The sequence below is a fragment of the Macaca thibetana genome, chromosome 4 (genome assembly GCF_024542745.1).
Source record: "Macaca thibetana thibetana isolate TM-01 chromosome 4, ASM2454274v1, whole genome shotgun sequence".
Taxonomy (NCBI): Eukaryota; Metazoa; Chordata; class Mammalia; order Primates; family Cercopithecidae; genus Macaca; species Macaca thibetana.
Window position 1 is genome coordinate 36,817,621 of NC_065581.1, and position 22,630 is coordinate 36,840,250.

A 22,630-nucleotide genomic window follows, 5' to 3' on the forward strand; every position below is an offset into this window, starting at 1 on the left:
CTATGTTAGCTAGGCCGGTCTCAAACTCCTGACCTCGTTATCCGCTTGCCTTGGCCTCCCAAAGTGCTGGGATTACAGGCGTGAGCCAACGTGCCCGGCCCAGCTATTCCTAAAAAAGGAAAAGTAGCACTTCACATCTGGAAGGATGGGATGTTAATCAGACTGAACATAAAAACATATATAAAGAATGTGTCAGCTGGGCGCGGTGGCTCACGCCTGTAATCCCAGCACTTTGGGAGGCCAAGGCGGAGGGATCACCAGGTCAGGAGACCGAGACCATCCTGGCTAACATGGTGAAATCCCATCTCTACTAAAAATACAAAAAACTAGCCGGGCGCGGTGGCGGGCGCCTGTAGTCCCAGCTACTCGGGAGGCTGAGGCAGGAGAATGGCGTAAACCTGGGAGGCGGAGGTTGCAGTGAGCCAAGATGGCGCCACTGCATTCCAGCCTGGGCGACAGAGCGAGACTCCGTCTCAAAAAAAAAAAAAAAAAAAAAAAAAAAAATGTGTCATTCAGAATGGTAAATGTTGGTGGATTGGTCAGTTCAGTGGAGAAATCTAGGAAAAGGCACATCACTGAGTAAATACTGGCAATAACCTTCTAAACTTATGGGGGAATTTTGTGATTTGATTTCTATGCAGGCTCACCTGGGTGAAGTAAATGTGCTGATTCTATGACCTTTAATTAGTCTGGCCTCTGTAATAAGTTATTTCTAATTATAAATTAGTAGATGGACTTTTGACTCAGGGAAGGGAAGTACTTATCCTAGGGATGTCAGTGTTTTGATTACTGTGGTAACATTTTCTCATTGTAAATTGGTAAGCTGGCTTGCTGTATTACAAGTCAGCCCATGGAGTTTGGTTAATATGGGTCAGATGAAAGAAATATCTGCTCTAGGAGTATTCACATAATCATTTCTGAATCTTCTGGGTTGAGGGAAGTCAGATGCCAATGTGTGGTGATTTCTCAAGGAAAGTACCTCTACCCTTTAATTTCTTTGGGAAACAACTTGCTGGCCTGTTTTCTGGTGGTGACAATAATGATACACTAGAAGTATTTATTTCTACAATCTGAACACTAACTGTATGGATAGAATGTCCACCTCCTGCTTCCTTTCTTTTTATCTTAAAGATAGTTTTATGTTGGGCTCCTTAGCAATAAATATATGATCAGGATGGAAACTTCGTCCACCACATGTGTATTTCAGTGCTGAACTCACCAATGGACATTTGATGACATGATCCAAAAATTACATAAATTACTGAAGAACAGAAAGCTGCATAAGCGATGTTGAGAGGAGGAATCAGTTGCCTTGCCAGCAAACTAAGTGTCAGGCCTGAAAAACAAGATAATTTAAGAAAAAGCAGCTTGGCTTTAAAAGTCACCTTAAATAAAAGCTGTAAAGAATATTTAAAATAAAAATCATCCATGTGTATAGCTGACTGAGTGTGGTAACAGTATTTCTGAACATATAGTACTTCATTAGTACTTTTTATTATCTGCTTTGATTCCTAGCTTCTCTTCCTATTTTGCCATATGCTTTTTACACTTCAATCCAGTATCATAGGCTGAAACATCGTTCACTGCAAGGTCTTAATACTAAACTTGTGAAGCAAATACCACAGCAATAAGATCCCTAATTCCAACAGCTCAAAAGCAGCCCCATCCTTATTCCTAGCTAAGCACAAGCAGGCCCTGGGAATTCTCCAGGGCTGAAGATAAAACTGGAGAGCAAGGCAAGAATCACACTTCACTGACTTGAAGTTGGTATGTGTTGGTTCTCTTCCATAGGCCAGTCACTCCAGCCTCTTCCTTCAGCTCCTTCTCTAATACTTTCTTTTCTAAGAAGCACCATGAGAATTTGGAAATTTTGAAGCAAATAGACTAACAAGCATAGTGTCATCCTTTTGATGTTTCAAGCCCCTATTTCCTTCCCTAAGAGTCTGTCCTCAATTTACATCATACCAATATACTCATCTAAATTCAATGATGAATTTAGTGAGGTGGTTTATTGTCTTAGATAAGCAAGGCTCCTTTTTATAAGACATTTCAAACATATACAAAAATAGAGTTTAATGAATTCCATACACCCATCATCCACTTCAATGGTCAACCCATAACCAATCTATGCTCCTACTCCTCTCTCACCCTATATTACTTTGAGGCAAATCCAAGGCATTTGATTATTTAATCTGTAGATATTTTGGTATGTGTCTCTAAATGATAATACTCTTGTAATTTTAGTACAATATCATCGTTATCCACTCAGTGTTCAAATTTCCCTGATTATCTTACAAATGATTGTTGTGGTAGAGGGTCTCTAAGATGATGTACAATGATCAATTGGTATTCTTGCCCTTATATAATTTCCTCCCCATTAAGTGTGGAATAGACTTACTAATTTGTTTCTAAGGAGTAGACTATAACAAAAATGACAGGATATCACTTCTGAGGTTAGGTTGCAAGAAGACTTTTGGTTTCCATCTTGGTTGCTCTCTCATTCACTACCTGCCAGAGGTGACTTCAAAGGTTTGTAATCAATGCAGTCAAGACAGAGTCCTAGGCTTAGAAGGACTTTGCACTTGGTTTAATGCTTTGCTGTCACTGTCTTGAAATTCTGAATAATTTCTGAACTAAGGGCCCTGTGTGTTTATTTTGTACTGGGCCCAACACATATAGTTGGTCCTGCCAGCCGCCATGCTGTGAATATGGAGAAGCCAGAATGGGGAGGAACTCAGGCCTGCCAACACCCATATGAGTGAGCCTGGAAGCAGATCCTCCAGCCTCAGTAGAACCTTGAGATAACTGCAATCTCACCTTGAACCAGAGGTATGGTGAGTTTTGGGGTGATCTTTAAAAAATTATTTGCTGTTACATGTTGTGCTTTGTTTCACAATCTGTGTGTCTTAATCAGGACCCAAATATGGTCCTTAATTGGTTGATATGTCTCTTAAGTCTCTTGTAATCTATAGGATTTCTTCACCACATTTTTGTCCCCTAGGCAAGGCTCTATTGATTGCAAGAAACAGAAAATCTACTCAAATTAGCTTAAACAAAATAGGACATTTATTAAAAGGGTGCAAAGGGCAATTAGACCTCATCAGAGACTGGAACCAAACTAAAAAGCCATCAGAATCCAAGGCTGCTACCTTCCCATTCTCTTTGTCTCCAGGGTTCACGGTATCCTGTCTTTGTTTCCAGTTTGGGACTATTATGAACAATATTGCTATGAATATTCTTGTGCATGTCTCCTGGTACACAGATTTACAAGTTACTCAAGAATATATAGCTTGAATTTCAACTTCTGGGGCATTTATTAAATAATGCCAAACTGTTTTCCAAATGGTTGTGCAATTTATACTACCACCAGTAATGTATGACAGTTCCCATTATCCACATCTATGCCAGCACATGATATGCCAGATTTTTAATTTTAGTGTGCATGGTGATAATTCATTTCAATTTCATTTTCTGCTTTATTTATTACTAATAATGTTGAGCACCCTTGTCTAGTTATTTTTATGGATTTATAGGAGTATGTATATTACAAATAAATCCTTCGTTGTATATTGTTTTGCAAGTATCTCCCATTCTGTGATTTGCTTTTCAATCTTTTTTTTTTTTTTTTGATATGGCATCTTGCTCTGTCTCCCAGGCTGGAGTACAGTGGTGATTGATCTTGGCTTGCTGCAACCTCCACCTCCTTGTTTGAGTGATTCTCCCACCTCAGCCTCCTGAGTAGCTGGGACTATAGGCGCGCGCCACCACGCCCGGCTAATTTTTGTATTTTTAGTAGAGACGGGGCTTCGCCATGTTGGCCAGGCTGGTCTCAAACTCCTTACCTCAAATGATTCACCCACCTCAGCCTCCCAAAGTGCTGGGATTACAGGCATGAACCACCGTGCCTAGCTGCTCTTCAAACTCACAGTGGCTTTGAATAGATAGAATTCTTAAATTGTACTTACTTCAGATTGATCAGTCTTTTCCCTTGGGCTTTTCCTTTTGCTTTTGGTGTCTTATTTAAGAAACCTTTTTCTACCTCAGGATCATAAAGATATTCTCTTATGTTATTCCAAAATGTCCTTTTTGCTTTAACTTTTACATTTAGGTCTTTAATCAACCAGGAATAGATTTTTGTGTATGGTGTAAGGTAAAGGCCTGAAATGTTTTTTTCTGTATAGAGACCCAAGTGTTTTACATCATTTGTCACTAAAGGCCTGTCTCTGTAGTGACATATCTGATACACAGTGTGTGTGATTCATATATGTGTGACTCTTTTTCCTGTTTCATTGGCTTAATTGTTTATCTTTGCAATATTGTACTGTCTTAATTGCTCTAATTACTTTAGTAATAGTTTTGGTAATTAATTTAGTAATCTCCATTTTTATTGTGAAATATAACATGCATGTAGAAAATGCATTAAAATAGATTAATAGATGTCAAGCTTACTTAATATTTATAAAACAAACACCCACGTAACTACCACCCAGGTCTGATTACAACACCACCTCTCCCCACAGAAGGATTCATTATTTTGGCATTTATGATAACAATTCCTTTGCTTTTCTTTATCAGTAGTGTACATATCCCTATATAATATAGTTTAATTTGCTCCCATTTTGAACTTTATATTAAGAGTTATACTGAACACAATTTTATTTCTGCTTTTTTTTTTTTTGAGACAGAGTCTCGCTCTTTTGCCCAGGCTAGAGTGCAGTGGTGTAATCACAGCTCCCTACAGCTTCAACCTCCCAGCCTCAGGGAATTCTCCCACCTCAGTCTCTCAAGTAGCTGGGACTACAGGTATGCACCACCATGCCCAACCAAATTTTTTGTATTTTTCATAGAGACAGGGTGTCGCTATGTTGCCAGGCTGGTCTTGAACTCCTGGGCTCAAGCAGTCCACCTGCCTCAGTCTGCCAAAGTGCTAGGATTATAGGCATGAGCCACTGCGCGTAAGCATAATTGATTTTTATATGCTGATTTAGTATCCAGCAATATTCATAAAATCTTATTATTTTCTTTGTTTTTCTTTTATTTTTTATGCCTTCTTAAAATCTTTTTTTGCTTTTAAAAATCATATTAATTTTCTTTATACTGTTTTGAATTCTTTGCATAAAAAATCATCTGTGAATAATGAAGCTTTATTCCTTTATAATTCTTATACTTTGTGTTTCTTTTTCTTACTTTAATATACTGTGTATGCACTCCATCATAATTTTGAACAGCCCCTATTTACTTTTTTTTTTTTTTGTGGACAGTGTCTTGCTCTGTCACCCAGGCTGGAGTGCAGTGCTATGACCTTGGCTCACTGCAGCCTCAACCTCCCAGACTCAAGTGATCCTTCCACCTCAGCCTCCCAAAGTAGCTGGGACTACATGCGCTTGCACCACCACACCTAGTTAAAAATTTTTTTTTTCAAATGTGTTTATTTATTTTAGTAGAGATGGGGTTTCACCATGTTGCCCAGGCTGGTCTTGAACTCCTGAGCTCAAGAGATCTGCCTGCCTTGGCCTCCCAAAGTGCTGGGATTACAGGCATGACCCACCATGCCTGGCCCCCATTTACTCTTGAAAAGCAATGTGTAGCATGAAGAGAAAATCTTTTGAAATTTATGGTTTTAAATAACTAACCAATGCTGGGAAGGTAAGAGAATTACTAGGTTAGCAATCTGAGAATTAAGTCATCTAGCCTCATTTAAACTTAGGCCATAGTGAAACAGAAGGAATTAAAATTTCCAAACTTCCCAACATCTTAAAATTTTCAAAAATTTTAAACTAATTTTAGAATTACAGAAAACTTACAAAAATAATGCAGTTTCCACATATCCCTTCCACAGTTTCTCCTAAAGTTAACATTTCATATAGTCATAGTATATTGATCAGAACTAGGAAATTAACATTAGAAATTAAAAACTTTATTTGAATCTCATCAGTATTTTCTCTAATGTCTTTCATTTTGTTCTAGGATTCTATCTAGAGTCTCACATTTCATTTAGTTGTTATTTCCCCTTATTCCTGCAATCTATAAAAGTTCCTTAATTTTTACCTGTCTTTCATGACTTTGACACTTTAAAAGAGTATTAATAGATCAGTTATTTTGTCAAATACTCCTCAATTTTGGTTTGTCTTATATTTCCTCATGATTGTACTAAGGTTATACACTTTTGGCAAGAATACTACAGAAATGATGTTGTATTTTTCTTATTACATCATATCACGGGATTCATAATATTCATATATTTTACTACTGGTGATGCTCACATTGATCACTTAGTTAAGCTATTTTCTCCTCGGTCTTCTATTGTAAAGTAGTGGGGTAGTTAATAAATATCTCAAGGGAGATACTTTGAAAATATGCAAATACTGTTTCTTAGTTTTGCAAACTTTCACCCACTAGTTTTAGCATCCACTGGGTAGATCTTATGTACAATTATTACTGTAGTATTTTCATAAAGGTGATTTTGTATTTTCTTCTTTAATTCTACATTTGTACATTGGAATTCTACTATGAGGAAGATCCAGCACCTTTTTAATAAGGTCTTCATCATATAGTATTTTTGTTTCATTTGAATAAAATTATTGTCATTAGGTATTCAAATGTAAGTACAATTTTTGAATTATTCACACTGCAAATTATCTTATTCACATAAATTAAACTAATATTCAATCCGTTAATCAAGAGCTGGTTGGTAGCCAGGCGCAGTGGCTCATGCCTGTAATCCCAGCACTTTGGGAGGCCAAGGCGGGCGGATCACAAGGTCAGGAGATCGAGGCCATCCTGGAGAACACGGTGAAACCCCGTCTCTACTAAAAATACAAAAAAATTAGCCGGGCGTGGTGGCGAGTGCCTGTAGTCCCAGCTTCTAGGGAGGCTGAGGCAGGAGAATGGCGTGAACCCGGGAGGCGGCGGAGCTTGCAGTGAGCGGAGATCGTGCCACTGCACTCCAGCCTGGGCGACAGAGCAAGACTCCGTCTCAAAAAAAAAAAAAAAAAAAAAAAAAAAAAAGAGCTGGTTGGATTCATTCATTCACATAGCTATGTAATCTTTTTTTTTTTTTTTCTGATGGAGTCTCACTCTGTTGCCCAGGCTGGAATGCAGTGGTGTGATCTCAGTTTACTGCAGCATCTGCCTCCCAGGTTTAAGCAATTCTCCTGGCTTAGCCTCCCGAGTAGCTGGGATTACAGGCACATACTACTACACCTGGCTACTTTTTGTATTTTTAGTAGAGACAGGGTTTTGCCATATTGGCCAGGCTGGTCTCAAACTCCTGACTTCAAGTGATTCACCTTCCTCAGCCTCCCAAAGTGCTGGGATTACAGGTGTGAGCTACCATAACCAGCTATGTAATAATTTTTATTCAACAAATATCTTTTGAATACCTACTATGTGCTAGGTGTTGTGGTGGATGCTAGATATTACTCTTATGTCATTCTTATTTTGATACAAGATTATACTGATGGCTTGCTAATTTAGCAATGGGATATCCTCCAACTTTGGTCTTTATTTAAATATAAGTAGAAACTGATAGGGGGCTCATAGTTAAAGCATCAGTTCCAAGAGTTAGCTGTCTCATTGCAGCACCATAGGAATACGCTAGAAATTTTTTTCATAGAAGTAAAATGACTATATTAATACAAATGGGCCATTTTGGTTGTAGCTGCCACATGAAAATTTCTTTTTGCAGGAATGCAATTAGTACATATGGTAACTTAGTGTGAATATTCTCTTATTCTGAGAATGCAAGGCTGGTTCAATATTCAAAAAATCAGTTAATGTAACCTGCCATATTAAACATCTAAAGAGAAAAACCACATGGTCATATCAATAGATTAAAAAAAAAACCATTTCACAAAATACAACATTCATTTATGATAAATTTCTCAGCAAACTGGAGTAGATGAAAACTTCCCTAACCTAATAAAGGGCATCAACAAAAATCCTACAGCTAACATCATACTTAGTGGTAAAAGACTGAGTGCTGGCCGGGCGCGGTGGCTCAAGCCTGTAATCCCAGCACTTTGGGAGGCCGGGACGGGCGGATCACGAGGTCAGGAGATCGAGACCATCCTGGCTAACATGGTGAAACCCCGTCTCTACTAAAAAATACAAAAAAAAACTAGCCGGGCAAGGTGGTGGGCGCCTGTAGTCCCAGCTACTCGGGAGGCTGAGGCAGGAGAATGGCGTGAACCCGGGAGGCGGAGCTTGCAGTGAGCCAAGATCGCGCCACTGCACTCCAGCCTGGGCGACAGAGTGAGACTCCATCTCAAAAAAAAAAAAAAAAAGAAAAAAGACTGAATGCTTTCCCCTGTGTTCAGGAACAAGGGAAGAATGTCTATTCTCACTATCCTTATTCAACATAGTATGGGAAGTCTTAGCCAGTACAACAAGCAATAAAAAGTTATAAAGGCCATTCATATTAAAAAGAAATAAACATAACTGTCCCTATTAACAGATGACATGATTGTCAATGTAGTTAATTCCAGGGAATCTACAAAAAATTCTTAGAACTAATAAAGAAGTTTCAGGCTACAAGAAAAACACACAAATATCAATTGTATTTTTATATGCAAACAATGAATAACTGGAGACTGAACCATCATTTAAACCCCCAAAATGAAATTCTTTGGCACAAATCTAACAAAACTGTAGGATCTGTATGCTGAAAGCTACAAAAGGCTGATGAAAGAAATCAAGGGACCTAAACAAATGGAGAGACACCATAATCGTGGATTGGAAGACAACATAATAAAGATGCCAGTTCTCCCTGAAATAATCTGTAGATTTAATGGAATAGCTATCAAAATCTAAACAAAAACCTTTTTTGGTAAATTTAGATAAGCTGATTATAAAATGAATATGGAAGAATAGTTAAAACAATTTTGGAAAAAAAAATAGCTGGAGGAAGCATATCACCCAAACTTAAAACTCACTGTCAAGACATGGTATTGGTAAACGGATAGACACATAGATCAATAGAATAGAGTGAAGAGAATTTAGAAGGAGACTCGCACAAAAGATGCCTATTTGATCTCTAACAAAGGTGCAAAAACAATTCACTGGAGGATATTCTTTAAAAATGGTGTTGAGGCCGGGCATGGTGGCTCATGCCTGTAATCTTAGCATTTTAGTAGGCCAAGGCAGGAGGATGCTTGAGGCCAGGAGTTCCAGACTGCAGTGAGCTATGTTCACACCACTGCACTCCTGCCTGGGTGACAGAGCAAAATCCTGTCTCTAAAAACAAAACAAAAGCTCAAAAATTAACCACAAGAAAAAAATAAAACCTCAGTGGAAAAATAGGCCAAGTACTTGAACAGACCCTTCAAAGAAGATATGAGGATAGCAAGTTAGGCACATGAAAAGATGTTCAACCTCATTAAGCATTAGGGAAATGCAAATTAAAACAATGATGCGATACCACTACGTACTTCTTAGAATGGCTAAAATAAAAGGTACTAAAAATGAGACTATCAAAATCAAAACCTTTTGCTCTGGAAGACTGTTAAAGTATGAAAATGCAGGCTCCAGACTGGGAGAAAATATTTGCAAAACCTGAAATATTTTGCAAAAACAAAATAACTAGTATCCAGGATCTACAAAAAATGCTCAGATCTCAATAGTAAAAACAGAATTTCACTAGAACATGGGCAAAAAACGTGAAGAGCCATTTTATGAAAATAACAGATGGAAATTAGCATATGAAAAGATGTTAAATATCACTAGCCATTAAGAGAATGCAAACTAAAACCACAATGAGATATCACTACATGACTATCAGAATAGCTAAAATAAAAAATAGTGACAACATCAAATGTTGGTGAGAATACAGAGCAACTGGATCACTCATAGATTGCTAGTGGGAATGTAATATGTTAAGCCACTTTGGAAAACAGGTTGGTGAAAAAAGGCAACAGGCAACTCCTATATACTCCAGCAACTACACTCCTAAGCATTTATCCCAGATAAATGAAGACTTAACATTTATTTTAAAAACCTGCACATGAGGCCAGGCACTGTGGCTCACGCCTGTAATCCCAGCACTTTGGGAGGCCAAGGCGGGTGGTCACTTAAGGTCAGGAGTTTATGACCAGCCTGGCCAACATGGTGAAACCCTGTCTCTACTAAAATACAAAAATTAACTGGGTGTGGTGGTGTGCACCTGTAATCCCAGCTACTCAGGAGGCTGAGGCAGGAGAATTGCTTGAACCCAGGAGGCAGAGGTTGTAGTGAGCCGAGATTGTGCCACTGCACTCCAGCCTGGGTGACAGAGCGAGACTGCCTCTCAAAAACAACAACCACCACCACCACCACCAAACAAAAACACTTGCACATGAATGTTCATATCATCTATATGTGTAATACTAAAACCTGGAAGCAATCCAGATATCCTTCAGTGGGTAAGTGTTTAACTATACCACGGACTATTACTCAAAAATAAAAAGTTATGGCCAGGTGCAGTGGCCCATGCCTGTAATCCCAGCACTTTGGAAGGCCAAGGTGGGCGGATTACAAAAATTAGTCAGGCATGGTGGCGGGCGCCTGTAGTCCCAGCTACTCGGGAGGCTGAGGCAGAAGAATGGTGTGAACCTGGGAGGTGGAGCTTACAGTGAGCCAAGATAGCACCACTGCACTACAGCCTGGGTGACAGGGTGAGACTCCATCTCAAAAATAAATAAATAAATTAATTAATTAATTTAAAAAAGTTATAAACAATTGATATATACAATAATCTGGATGAATCTCCACAGAATTATGAGTGAAAAAAATCCAATACCAAAGGGTTATATGCTGTATGATTCCCTTTAGATAACTTTCTTGAAATGTTAAAATTGTAGAAGTGAAGAACATAATGATTGCTAGGGATTAAGAGGAGATAAGGACAGGAGGCAGGTAGTGGTGGCTGTAAAAAGACAACTTGGCCGGGCGCGGTGGCTCACGTCTGTAATCCCAGCACTTTGGGAGGCCGAGGCAGGCGGATCACAAGGTCAGGAGATCGAGACCATCGTGGCCAACACGGTGAAACCCCATCTCTACTAAAAAAAATTAAAAAAAAAAATTTAGTTGGGCTTGGTGACGGGCGCCTGTAGTCCCAGCTACTTGGGAGGCTGAGGCCGGAGAATGGCGTGAACCAGGGAGGTGGAGCTTGCAGTGAGCCAAGATCGCGCCACTGCACTCTAGCCTGGGCGACAGAGGGAGACTGTCTGAAAAAAGCAAAACAAAACAAAACAAAAACAAAAGCAAAAGACAACTTGAGGGATCTTTGTGGTGGTTAAAGTGTTCTCTATCTTGACTGAAACAATGCTGATATCCTGGTTGTGAGACTGTACCATAGTTTTGCAAGATATTACCATTTGGGGAAACTGAGTAAAGGGTACATGGGTTCTACCTGTTGTTGCTTACAAACGCATGTGAATCTATAATTATCTCAAAATAGAAAGTTTAATTTTAAAAATATTGACAATATCAAGTGCTCATGAGGATGTGGAGGAAATGAAATTCTTATGCTTTGCTGGTGGGGATGTAAAATAGTAGCAAAAACCACTCTGGAAAACAGTTTGGTGGTTTCTTATAAAGTTAAACATACACGTACCTTGTGACCAGCAATCCAGCTCCAGCTTCGTAAAATAAAAACTATGTTCACACAAAACCTGTGCATGAATGTTCATAGCAACTTCATTTGTGAGAGACCAAAACTGGAAACACAATCTCTATCCACAAGTGAATGGATTAACAAAAAGCTGTGATATATCTGTATAGTAGAATATTACTAAGCAATAAAAATTAACTATTGATACACACAACAATTTGCATGAATCTCAAAGGCAAAATGCATAATGAAAGAAGCCAGCCTTTGAAATTTACCTACTGTATGATTCCATTTATATGATGTGCTCAAAAAGACAGAATTATGGTGCTAAAGGACAGATCAATGGTTGCTAAGGGTTATAGATTGGCAGGGGGATGTGACTTTAAAAGCATGGCATGAGAGTTCTGGAGGTGATGGAACTGCTCTGCATCAATTGTGGTGGTGGTTACACAAATGTATATCTGTGTTTGTTTTGTTTTTTGTTTTTGAGATGGAGTCTCGCTCGGTCACCCAGGCTGGAGTGCAGCGGCACCATCTTGGCTCACTGCAACCTCCACCTCCTGGATTCAAGCAATTATCCTGCCTCAGCCTCCCAAGTAGCTGGGATTACAGGTGCACACCACCATGCCCAGCTAATTTTTGTATTTTTAGTAGAGATGGGGTTTTGCTATGTTGCCTAGGCTGGTCTCAAACTCCTGATCTCAATCAATCTGCCTGCCCAGGCCTCCCAAAGTGCTGGGATTACAGGCATAAGCCACCAGTCCCAGCCATGTGTGTTAAAATCAATCTGAGTATACACCAAAAGGGAAAAAAAGCCAATTTTATTATTTGATAATTTAGAAACAAATAAGTAAGTAAAGATTTAAAAAGTCATCTGTTTTCCCCCGTTAACAGTGCTGTACTAGAGTCGGATTTCAGCCACAACTTGTTTATGTTCTTGACCTCTTTTGTGCTATCCACAGCCTGCCTGATCACAAGCTTCAACCCTGCCTGCTGGGCCTCAGAAAAATAGAGAAATGGAGGTGTTTAAAGACTATCTGGGGAACTATAAACTACTGTGAGTAAAGGATTTATAAAACCCATTCTATTTTTTGAAGACGAATTTGATCTTGGGTTAACTTTCTAGCTCTGTTTCCCTGGAAACCTTATAATGGTAGAATGGCAACTGTGTTACCAGGCAGAATTGCTTATGGTAAAAACGAGCCCAAATAGTATATTCCATCTGGACCAAGACGACTGTGAATGAAAGATATATCCAGTTGCAAGCCCTACCTTTGGGATCCTCTGAGCATAGTGACTCTTACAACTGAACTTGTCCCTTGTGGGACTCTGGGAGCAATATTTATGGAACAGTTACAAGAGTTGTTGATTCCTATTTGGGAAACAAGTTTGTAAAGCCCAGATAAGCTCCCACACCTATCTGTGTGATCTTGTTGTCTTGCGTCTGAACTGCTACTTGGAAGACCAAAGAGTGGGCACTGGATTGCTTGTCACTTGCTGGAGAGATGCTGGCATGCTATGTTTCCTATCCTTTACCTTTTTCTTCTTTTTTGAGACAGGGTCTTGCTTTGTTGCCCAGGCTGGCGTGCAGTGGTGTGATCACTGCTCACTACAGCCTTGACCTCCTGGGCTCTGGTGATCCTCCCACCTCAGCCTCCAGAGTAACTAAGACTGCAAGCACAAGTCACCAGGCCCCACTAATTTTTGTATTTTTTTGTAGAGACAGAGTTTCACCATGTTAGCCAGGCTGGTCTGGAACTCCTGAGCTCAAGCAATCTGCCTGCCTTGGCCTCCCAAAGTGCTGGGATTACAGGCATGAGCCACTGTGCCCAGCCTATCCTTCCCCTTTCTAGGTAAAACCAATGCCAAGTGAGATGTATTATAGTCATGAGTATGAAATAACTAGTTAAGGAAAAAAATAACAAAGAGTGGATGTTACAAGTACTCTGGAAAGCATTCAGGGGTCTAAACTAAACCAAGTCTTTTGGAACCACCCTGGAGACATTAGAAATCTGGCAGATAAGGGAACAAATGGTAATGCTGTGAATAAAATTCAATATTTTTTTTCTATTCATCTAGCACAAGTAATTGTTTACCCTGGGCATGTGGACAAGGTCTGATACATTGTCTTTGGATGAACAGGCTTCATATCTTCCTTACCTTGGGGAACTTGCATAAGGCCAACACTTATACCAGCAAGTAAGTCTCCAAGAAGCCAATCTTTTAATCGATACATACACATCCATTCTAGGAAGGGAAAGATTGTAAGCATGCATCGTAGGAACCTGTGCCATGAGCAGCTGTGTGAGAGAAGAGCAGAGACTTGGTTAGTTTCTCCAAAGAAAATGCCCACATAGCCAATAAAAGGCATTTGGCCCACATAGCCAAGAAAAAGCAGAGTCTTGTCAGCACTACTGACAGTTTGACATATTGGACCAGATAATTCTTTGTTGTTGGGCTGTCCTGTGCATTGCAGGATGTTTAGCAGCATCCCTCATCTCTACACATTTGATATCAGTAGAACTCCCTCCTTCAGCTGTGACAGCTAACAACAACGTCTCCAGACATCACCACATGTTCCCTGGGAGACTAAATCACCTTAGCTTCAGAACCAAGTGCTATGTATATGTCAAGAACTAAGCCATACACATCCAGCATGTAATCAGTTCTGTGTTTTCATAGGATGTTTGGGAAAAATTAAACCTACCAATTTTCCAGTAGAAAAATGGACTGCTGTTGTTTTCTCTTGACAAGGACAGTGTTTTGAGGGTGACATTGATAGGCGGAAGGGCAGTTAACACATTCATGTCATTCCCAATTAGGAGAGTCCCCAAGTGCGAGGCAGGTGCATGAAGTGTGTTCTTTCTAATTATGACCCTCTGTGGAGGAGAGGAGAACATGGCACTAAAATTTTTACCAAACATTTACTCTGGCCTTGACCTGTGACACGTAGAAATTAGTAGAAAATACAGAATATGAAGTCCTGTGCTTAAGGACTTAGTTATGTAAAGAAACAACTTTATAAAATAAGACTTTATTATCCTTTAGCCCAGTAGATCTCAACTAGATGCAGTTTGTTCCCCTGTGTACATGTGGCAATGTCCAGAGACTTTTTTTTTTTGAGATAGAGTCTTGCTCTGTCGCCCAGGCTGGAGTGCAGTGGCACAATCTTGGCTCACTGCAGCCTCTGCCTCCCGGGTTCAAGCAATTCTCCTACCTCAGCCTCCTGAGTAGCTGGGATTACAGGCATGTGCTACCATGCCTGGCTAATTTTTGTATTTTCAGTAGAAGTGGGGTTTCACCATGTTGGCCAGGCTGGTCTTAAACTCCGGACCTCAGGTGATCTGCTCGCCTCGGCCTCCCAAAGTGCTAAGATTACCGGCATAAGCCACTGTGCCTGGCCCAGAGACATTTTTGACTCTTGCAATTGGCAAGTGGGTAGAGGCTAAACATCACAGAATGCACAGACCAATTCTCCAAAAGAAAGAATTTTCTGGTCCAAAATGTCAATGATCCTGAGATTGAGAAAACCTGCTTTAACTTTCAGATCATCTAAAATGACAGAATCATCATTAATCAACCAGGAAAACCAATTTGGTTTTAAATTGCTTTTTGTTATTTAGATCTTAGCATGGGTTGAAAGCAAAAAGTATGAAGATTTTTCGTGTGTAAACTGAGCTAGATAATTGGGATTTGACTACAACAACAAATATAACTTTAACGTAGTCAGGGCTGAAGTGCATGCTCAGACAAGTAATTTTACATATGTTTTACTCTCACAACTATGGGCATTACTATTGCTAAGGTAATTAATGCCAAATAAATATGACTTTACCAAGGTCACAGGAATGAGCAGAGATGGGGCTAGAAACAAGGTCCTTGATTTTAGCTCAGTGTTCTAGCCACTCTCCTGCCTCCAAATTTCCTGTTGGCAGCTGTGAAATGCTGCTTGACAGCCATGAGCAAGACCATTGGTTTGGAAGGAACATCACATTGCTGTTCTTAGGAGAGTCCCTGGGTGTGTGGCAGGTGTACAAAGTATGCTCTTTCTAATTATGAGCCTCTGTGGAGGAGAGTAGAGCATGACACTGGAACAGTTTGTTCCTTCACCTGGTTCAGTCTCCCTTCCTCTCTGTGTGTCACTTAGGGAAAGACCAGCCAGCCACCCAAGGCAAAGTCATCAAAGCTCTTCCCCATGGTGAAAAATACAATGGACATGGAGTGATGAGGCTTTAAGAGTGACAGGAACTAAGGAGGGAATTAGAGGAATGGAAGTTGAAGCTGATGGGGAAACAGTATTAGCATTTAGACATGAATCTGGATTTCAGTTAAGACATCTTAAAAGTGAGAAATAGAAAAATCAAAATGAAAGCACAGAGGAGATTTTGATAAGAGGGGGGATTTGCAGTTGTTAAAGAGGAAGAAAATGAGGAAAGATATTAAGAGGTTTTCTGCAGAAAGAAAGAGATGGGGTTAAAATATTATTTTATTTACATTAAAAAACTCACTTATGGTCAGGCGCGGTGGCTCATGCCTGTAATCCCAGCACTTTGGGAGGCTGAGGTGGGCGGATCACAAGGTCAGGAGTTTGAGACCAGCCTGGCCAATATGGTGAAACCCCATCTCTACTAAAAATACAAAAATTAGCCAGGTTTGTAGTCCCAGCTGCTTGGGAGCCTGAGGCAGAAGAATCACTTGAACCGGGGAGGCGGAGGTTGCAGTGAGCTGAGATAGTGCCACTGCACTCCAGCATGGATGACATGGTAATACTCCATCTCAAAAAAAAAAAAAAAAAAAAAAAAAAAAAACCTCATTTATCTAGTGCTATTTCCTAGTTGCTTTACAACTACTCTTTAAAACCTCATAATCCCTTTATAAGACAGGTACTATTATCATGTTGATCTTACAGAAAAGGAAACTGAGGCACAGCAGGGTTGAATAGCTTACCTAAGGTCACACAGCTGAGAAGCAGCAGGACTAGTATTCAAAATCAGGCAGCCTGGCTTCAGAATTGTGCTTTTTTTTTTTTTTTTTTTTTTTGAGATGGAGTCTCACTCTGTAGCCCAGGCTGGAGTGCAGTGGCGCAATCTCAGCTCACTGAAACCTCTGCATTCTGGTCTCAATTCTCCTGCCTCAGCCTCCCGAGTAGCTGGGATTACAGGCACACGCCACCATGCCCAGCTAATTTTTGTATTTTTAATAGAGATGGGGTTTCACCATGTTGGCCAGGCTGGTCTTGAACTCCTGACCTCGTGATCTGCCAGCCTCAGCCTCCCAAAGTGCTGGGATTACAGGCATGAGCCACTGTGCCCAGCTAGAACTGTGCTCTTAACTACTGTGCTGTGCTACCTTTCTGGTCAAAATTCAGAAGTGGAGAGAACCGTATGTTTTAGAAGTAGGGAGTAACAGTTGCTAGAAAGCTTATGGGAGGCAGAATGGGTCAGATTTAAGTGTCTGGATGGCAAGTCTAAGAAAGGTAGAAAGGAGTTAGGTTGAAATTTCACTGGGAATAATTTTTTATAATGAGGGTAAAGTTAGGGGAAAAGACCATCATTTTATAGAGACAAAGCCAATGTTGCCCCCAAATACCCTCTTTGGCACATGTCCCCAGATCCATCATGGAGCAGAGGAAGTGAGAGGACTAGAGAGGGATATCCAAGAGCACAACTTAAAAAAGGCAGGATGTGGACAAAGGAAAATGTTTCAAGGAAGGGACAGTCTGCATCAGGGCTGTGTAGGGACCTTCCACAATTGTCACCAACATGCCAACATACCAACATGTGCCAATTGTGGGTGATAAACCAGGGGACAAGAAGGACTAGTAAATTCAGAGTGTGAGTGATGACAACTTGAGTAATTACGATTGCTATAATGATGTAGGTCATGAAGGATTCTTTTTTTTTTTTCTTTTTGAGACAAGTCTCACTCTGTTGCCAGGCTGGAGTACAGTGGCATGATCTCAGCTCACTGCAGCCTCTGCCTCCCAGGTTCAAGTAGTTCTCCTGCCTCAGCCTCTCGAGTAGCTGGGACTACAGGCGCATGCCACCAAGCCCAGCTAATTTTTGTATTTTTAGTAGAGATGGGGTTTCACCATGTTGGCCAGGATGGTCTCAAACTCCTGACCTCAGTGATCCACCCGCCTCGGCCTCCCAAAGTGCTGGGATTACAGGTGTGAGCCACTGCACCCGGCCTGGATTCTTAACCTGAGGTTTGTGGACCCCCAAGGGATCTGTAGATAGTATTTGGGGATATATGTGAAGTTACGTAGGAGAACTTATATCTTTACTTCACTAACCTCTTTAGCATTTCCTTCAATTATGAATGTTGGCAACAAACCACAATAGTATCAGCAGAACTTGACTTTGTCACCAGTAGAAACCACAAACATTTCTATATACATTACAATTGCTAAGGAGATTTGAAATATTAGTTACATTCATCACTACTTTGAAATTATGGTAGTTATTAGACCTATATTATTAAATAACAGAATTTTGGTATTTTTGATATTTAGATAACTGTATTTCAATGTAACTGGTTTTCCTTATAATCCTGCTTATTTTATGCACTAAAAAATTATTTGGCCAAGACCATTTACTAGGTGAAGACAATCTCTTTAACAAATTGTCCTGGGAAAATGGAATATCTACATGTAAAAGAATAAAGCTGGACCTTTACCTTACACTATATGCAAACATTACTTCAAAAAGGATCAAAGACCTAAATTTAAAAGCTAAAACTATAAAATTCACAGAAGGAAACATAGATGAAAATATGCATCATCTTGGCCCAGAGCAGTGGCTCACGCCTGTAATCCCAGCACTTTGGGAGGCCGAGGCAGGCAGATCATGTGAGGTCAGGAGTTCGAGACCAGCCTGGCCAATTTGATGAAATCCCATCTCTACTAAAAATACAAAAATTAGCCGGGCATGGTGGCGTGCACCTGTAGTCCCAGATACTCGGGAGGTGAGGCAGGAGAATTGCTTGAACTTGGGAGGTGGAGGTTGCAGTGAGTGGAGATTGCGCCACTGCAAAAAAAGAAAAGAAAAGAAAAGAAAAGAAACAAAGATAAGAAAATATGCATGATCTTGAATGATCTTGAATTTGATAATAGTTTCTTAAATATGGCACAAGAAGTCCAGGCAACAAAAGAAAATACAGAAAAATTGGATTTCATCAAAATTAAAAACTTTTCTACATCAGACAGGTGTGGTAGTTCACACCTGTAATCCCAGCACATTGGGAGGCTAAAGCGGGCAGATCACCTGAGGTCAGGAGTTTAAAACCAGCCTGGCCAACTTGGGGAAACCCCATCTCTATTAAAAATACAAAAATTACCTGGGCGTGGTGGCATGTGCCTGTAGTCCCCACTACTCGGGAGGCTGAGGCAGGAGAATCGCTCAAACCCGGGAGGCAGAGGTTTCAGTGAGCGGAGACTGTGCCATTGCACTCCAGCCTGGGCAACAAGAGTGAAACTCCGTCTCAATAAAACAAAACAAAACACCAAAAAACTTTTCTACATCAAAGTACACTATCAACAGAGTGAAACCTACAGAATGGGAGAAAATATTTACAAATTATGTAAGATTTACAAACATATATCTGATAGAAGTTTAATATCCAGAATATATGAAGAACTCCTATAACTCAACAACAAAAAGACAACCTAATTTTACAAAGGACAAAGGAAATGAAGAGACATTTCTCCAAAGAAGATAAATAATTCACCAATAAACACACCAAAAGATACTCATCATCTTTAGTCATCAGGAAAATGCAAAGCAAAAGCAAAAACAGAAAACCACGATGAGATATCATTTCATACCTAATAAGTTGGCTATAATTAAAAAAATGGAAAATAACAAATGTTGGAGAGGACATGGAGAAATTGTACGTTGCCAATGAAAATGTAAAGTGGTGCAGCTACTGTGGAAAACAGTTTGGCAGTTCCTTAAAAAGTTAAATTTACCAAAGATTTATGATGTGATTCAACAATTCTAGTCCTAGTTATATCCCTAAACAGATTCAAACAGATCTTCTGTGCCAATGTTCATGGCAGCATTATTTACAGTAGCCTAACGGTGGTAGAAACAACTCAGATGTCCATTAATGAATGGATAAACAAAATGTGGTATATAAATACAAGAGAATATTATTCAGCCATAAAATGAAATGAACTTCTAATACATGCTACAATAGGGATGAACCTTGAAAACATTACGCTAAGTGAAAGAAGTCAGACACAAAAAGACAAACATATTGTATGATTCTACTTAAATGAAATAGCTAGAATAGGCAAATTCGTAGAGACAGAAAGCAGAAGAGAGGTTACTTGGGCTGAGGGGAGGGGAAATGGGGAATTATTGCTTAACAGAATTTCTGTTTGAGGTGATGAAAAAGTTTTGGAAATAGCGGTGGTGGTTGCACAACATTGCGAATGTCAATCATGCCACTGAATTGTATATTTAAAAATGGTCAAAATAGCCAATTTTATGTGAGACGTATTTCACTGCAATAAAAAACATTTTAAAAATTATTCTGAAAGAGGTTGATTAACTTTATCAGACTGCTAGGAGGTTCAAAGCACAAAAACAGGCTAAGAGCCCCTGTACTGCAGGACCTAGCCAGTCACAGTGGGTATCAGAGGTGGTGGTGGTAGACTCTACCTTGATGACCATGAGTACCACCATGTGGGCACTGCTGGATATGAGACTAGAAGAATCTCATTCCCCTACCATTCATCAGTCCACCATGGCTATCTTATTTATTTATTTATTTTGAGACGGAGTCTTGCTCTGTTGCCCAGGCTGGAGTGCAGTGGCACAATCTCGGCTCACTGCAACCTCCGCCTCCCAGGTTCAAGCAATTCTCATGCCTCAGCCTCTTGAGCAGCTGGAATTACAGGCACGTGCCACCACACCCAGCTAATTTTTGTTTTTTTTAGTAGAGACGGGGTTTCACCATGTTGCCCAGGTTGGTCTAAACTCCTGGACTTAAGTGATCTGCCTGCCTTGGCCTCCTGAAGTGCTGGGATTACAGGTGTAAGCCACTGTGTCTTGCTGGCTATCTTATTTTTGGTCAGGAGTCTGGTAGTCGTGGTTGATTGAACAATGGAATTATGAAATATCCTCCTTAGATACTGTAGGGACACCCAAGATCTTTATGCCCAGGAAGTTTACAATCAAAAAGGTACTACAAGACAAACCACAAAAATGACTGAAGAAAAATTACACAATCAACTACAGGATTCTGATTACAGGAACTCAGACAAGAAAGAGAAGTGGACACCAAAGGAGTCAGGTTAGGTTTCAGTCCTGCCCCGCTCGGTGGCGGCTGAACGATCGGACACACGCACCGGCACTGGACGTGGTGTGTGAAGGTGGTGATGTTGATGTTCATGTTCCCGGATGAGGAGGCCTTCCTTTTGTGTTCCTGTTGAAAGGTCTCCTCATTGTATACTTCACGTTTAACATCATATGGGAATGAGCTTTGCCTGAACTTAGAGCTGAAGCCAGAGATGGCGCTCCTCTCTAGTTGTGCCATTCCTGGATGAGTGGGAAGAGATCAAATAAAAAAGCATTTTCAGTAATCCAGATCCTCAGCGTATTTTTGAGGAAATAAAATTCCTATATAATAATGTTTTACACTTTCATAGCATCTTTCAGTTGTACAAAACTCTTTCTCAATGTTGTATAATTTTATGTGTATTCTTTTCATTTTTCAAATGGAGACAACAAAACCCAGAAGTTTAAACAGTCTTTGCTGTTTGATACTTATTAGAGCCAGGACTAGAACCCAGGTGTCCTGGTGGGAGGCCTAGTTTTCTTTATATTCAATTGCGTTGATATGTTGTAGGAAAATGATCAAGAGATAGACAGTATTAATCAACAACTTTCACTGAAAATGCTCACTATCCAGCATATATGAAGTCCATATGAAGGGTTAAGTGCTCAATACAAGTCTTCTAACTCCTTCTCTAAAATAGCAGCCATCATTACCCCTTTACCTTCTACTTTTCTTCACAGCACTTGCCAGCACCTGATTCATTATTTGTCTGTTTGTCCACTGTCTGTTTCCCCCACAAAATGTAAGGCCAGGGGCTGGGCGCAGTGGTTCACATCTGTAATCCCAGCACTTTGGGAGGCTGAGGCGGGCGGATCACGAGGTCAGGAGATTGAGACCATCCTGGCTAACAAGGTGAAACCCCATCTCTACTAAAAATACAAAAAATTATCTGGGCATGGTGGTGGGCGCCTGTAGTCCCAGCTACTCAGGAGGCTGAGGCAGGAGAATGGCGTGAACCAGGGAGGCGGAGCTTGCAGTGAGCTGAGATCCGGCCACTGCACTCCAGCCTGGGCAACAGAGCCAGATTCCGTCTCAAAAAAAAAAAAAAGTAAGACCAGGAGGCAGGACTGTGACTATTCACAGCAGCAGCCCCAGGACCCAAAATAATGGTTTTCACTTAGCAACTTAGCAGGCCCTTAACAAATATTTCTTGAATGACTGCCAAGTATACAGTTAGTGGCCTCATGGTGTAGCAGAAAAAGCTACCGAAGTTTGAGACTAGACTGGGCAACATGGTGAAACCCTCTCTCTACTAAAAATAGAAACAAAATTAGCTGGGCATGATGGCATGGGCATGTAGTACTAGCTGCTCAGGAGGCTGAGGTGGGAGGATCACCTGAGCCCAGCAGGTGGAGGTTGCAGTGAGCCAGAATTGCACCACTGTACTCCAGCCTGGGTGTCAGAGCAAGACCCTGTCTCAAAAAGAAAAAAAAAAAAATCGGCTGGGTGCGGTGGCTCACACCTGTGATCCCAGCACTTTGGGAGGCCAAGGCAGGTGGATCATGAGGTCAGCAGATTGAGACCATCCTGGCTAACATGGCGAAACCCCATCTCTACTAAAAATAAAAGAAAAAAAAAATTAATCGGGCGTGGTGGCGGGTGCCTGTAGTCCCTGCTACTTGGGAGGCTGAGGCAGGAGAATGACATGAACCCGGGAGGTGGAGCTTGCGGTGAGCCAAGATCACACCACTGCACTCC

The 22,630-nt window shown here is 40.5% G+C and overlaps 1 protein-coding gene and 1 long non-coding RNA gene across 7 annotated transcripts in view; one reads left to right on the top strand and one right to left on the bottom strand.

Moving 5' to 3' along the window:
* The window catches only part of LOC126952837 (uncharacterized), an 88,412-nt gene extending 74,625 nt beyond the window's left edge, over nt 1-13,787 (top strand). Inside the window, exons 4-6 of the long non-coding RNA XR_007725033.1 lie at nt 2,680-2,829; nt 12,550-12,644; nt 13,667-13,787. This is a non-coding gene — a long non-coding RNA (uncharacterized LOC126952837). The remainder of the gene's footprint in view (nt 1-2,679; nt 2,830-12,549; nt 12,645-13,666) is intronic.
* The window catches only part of SLC26A8 (solute carrier family 26 member 8), a 79,871-nt gene that overhangs the window by 53,133 nt on the left and 4,108 nt on the right, over nt 1-22,630 (bottom strand). For 5 of the 6 annotated variants that reach the window (XM_050787577.1, XM_050787578.1, XM_050787579.1 and 2 more), the window contains exons 2-4: nt 20,943-21,132; nt 13,748-13,887; nt 1,220-1,336 (exon numbers count right to left, since the gene is read on the bottom strand). In XM_050787577.1, the coding sequence (XP_050643534.1) occupies nt 1,220-1,336; nt 13,748-13,887; nt 20,943-21,130 (445 nt within the window). In that variant the 5' untranslated portion in view covers nt 21,131-21,132. Of the gene's footprint in view, nt 1-1,219; nt 1,337-13,747; nt 13,888-20,942; nt 21,136-22,630 lie in introns of those variants that run through there. The other variant, XM_050787580.1, reaches the window with a different exon arrangement.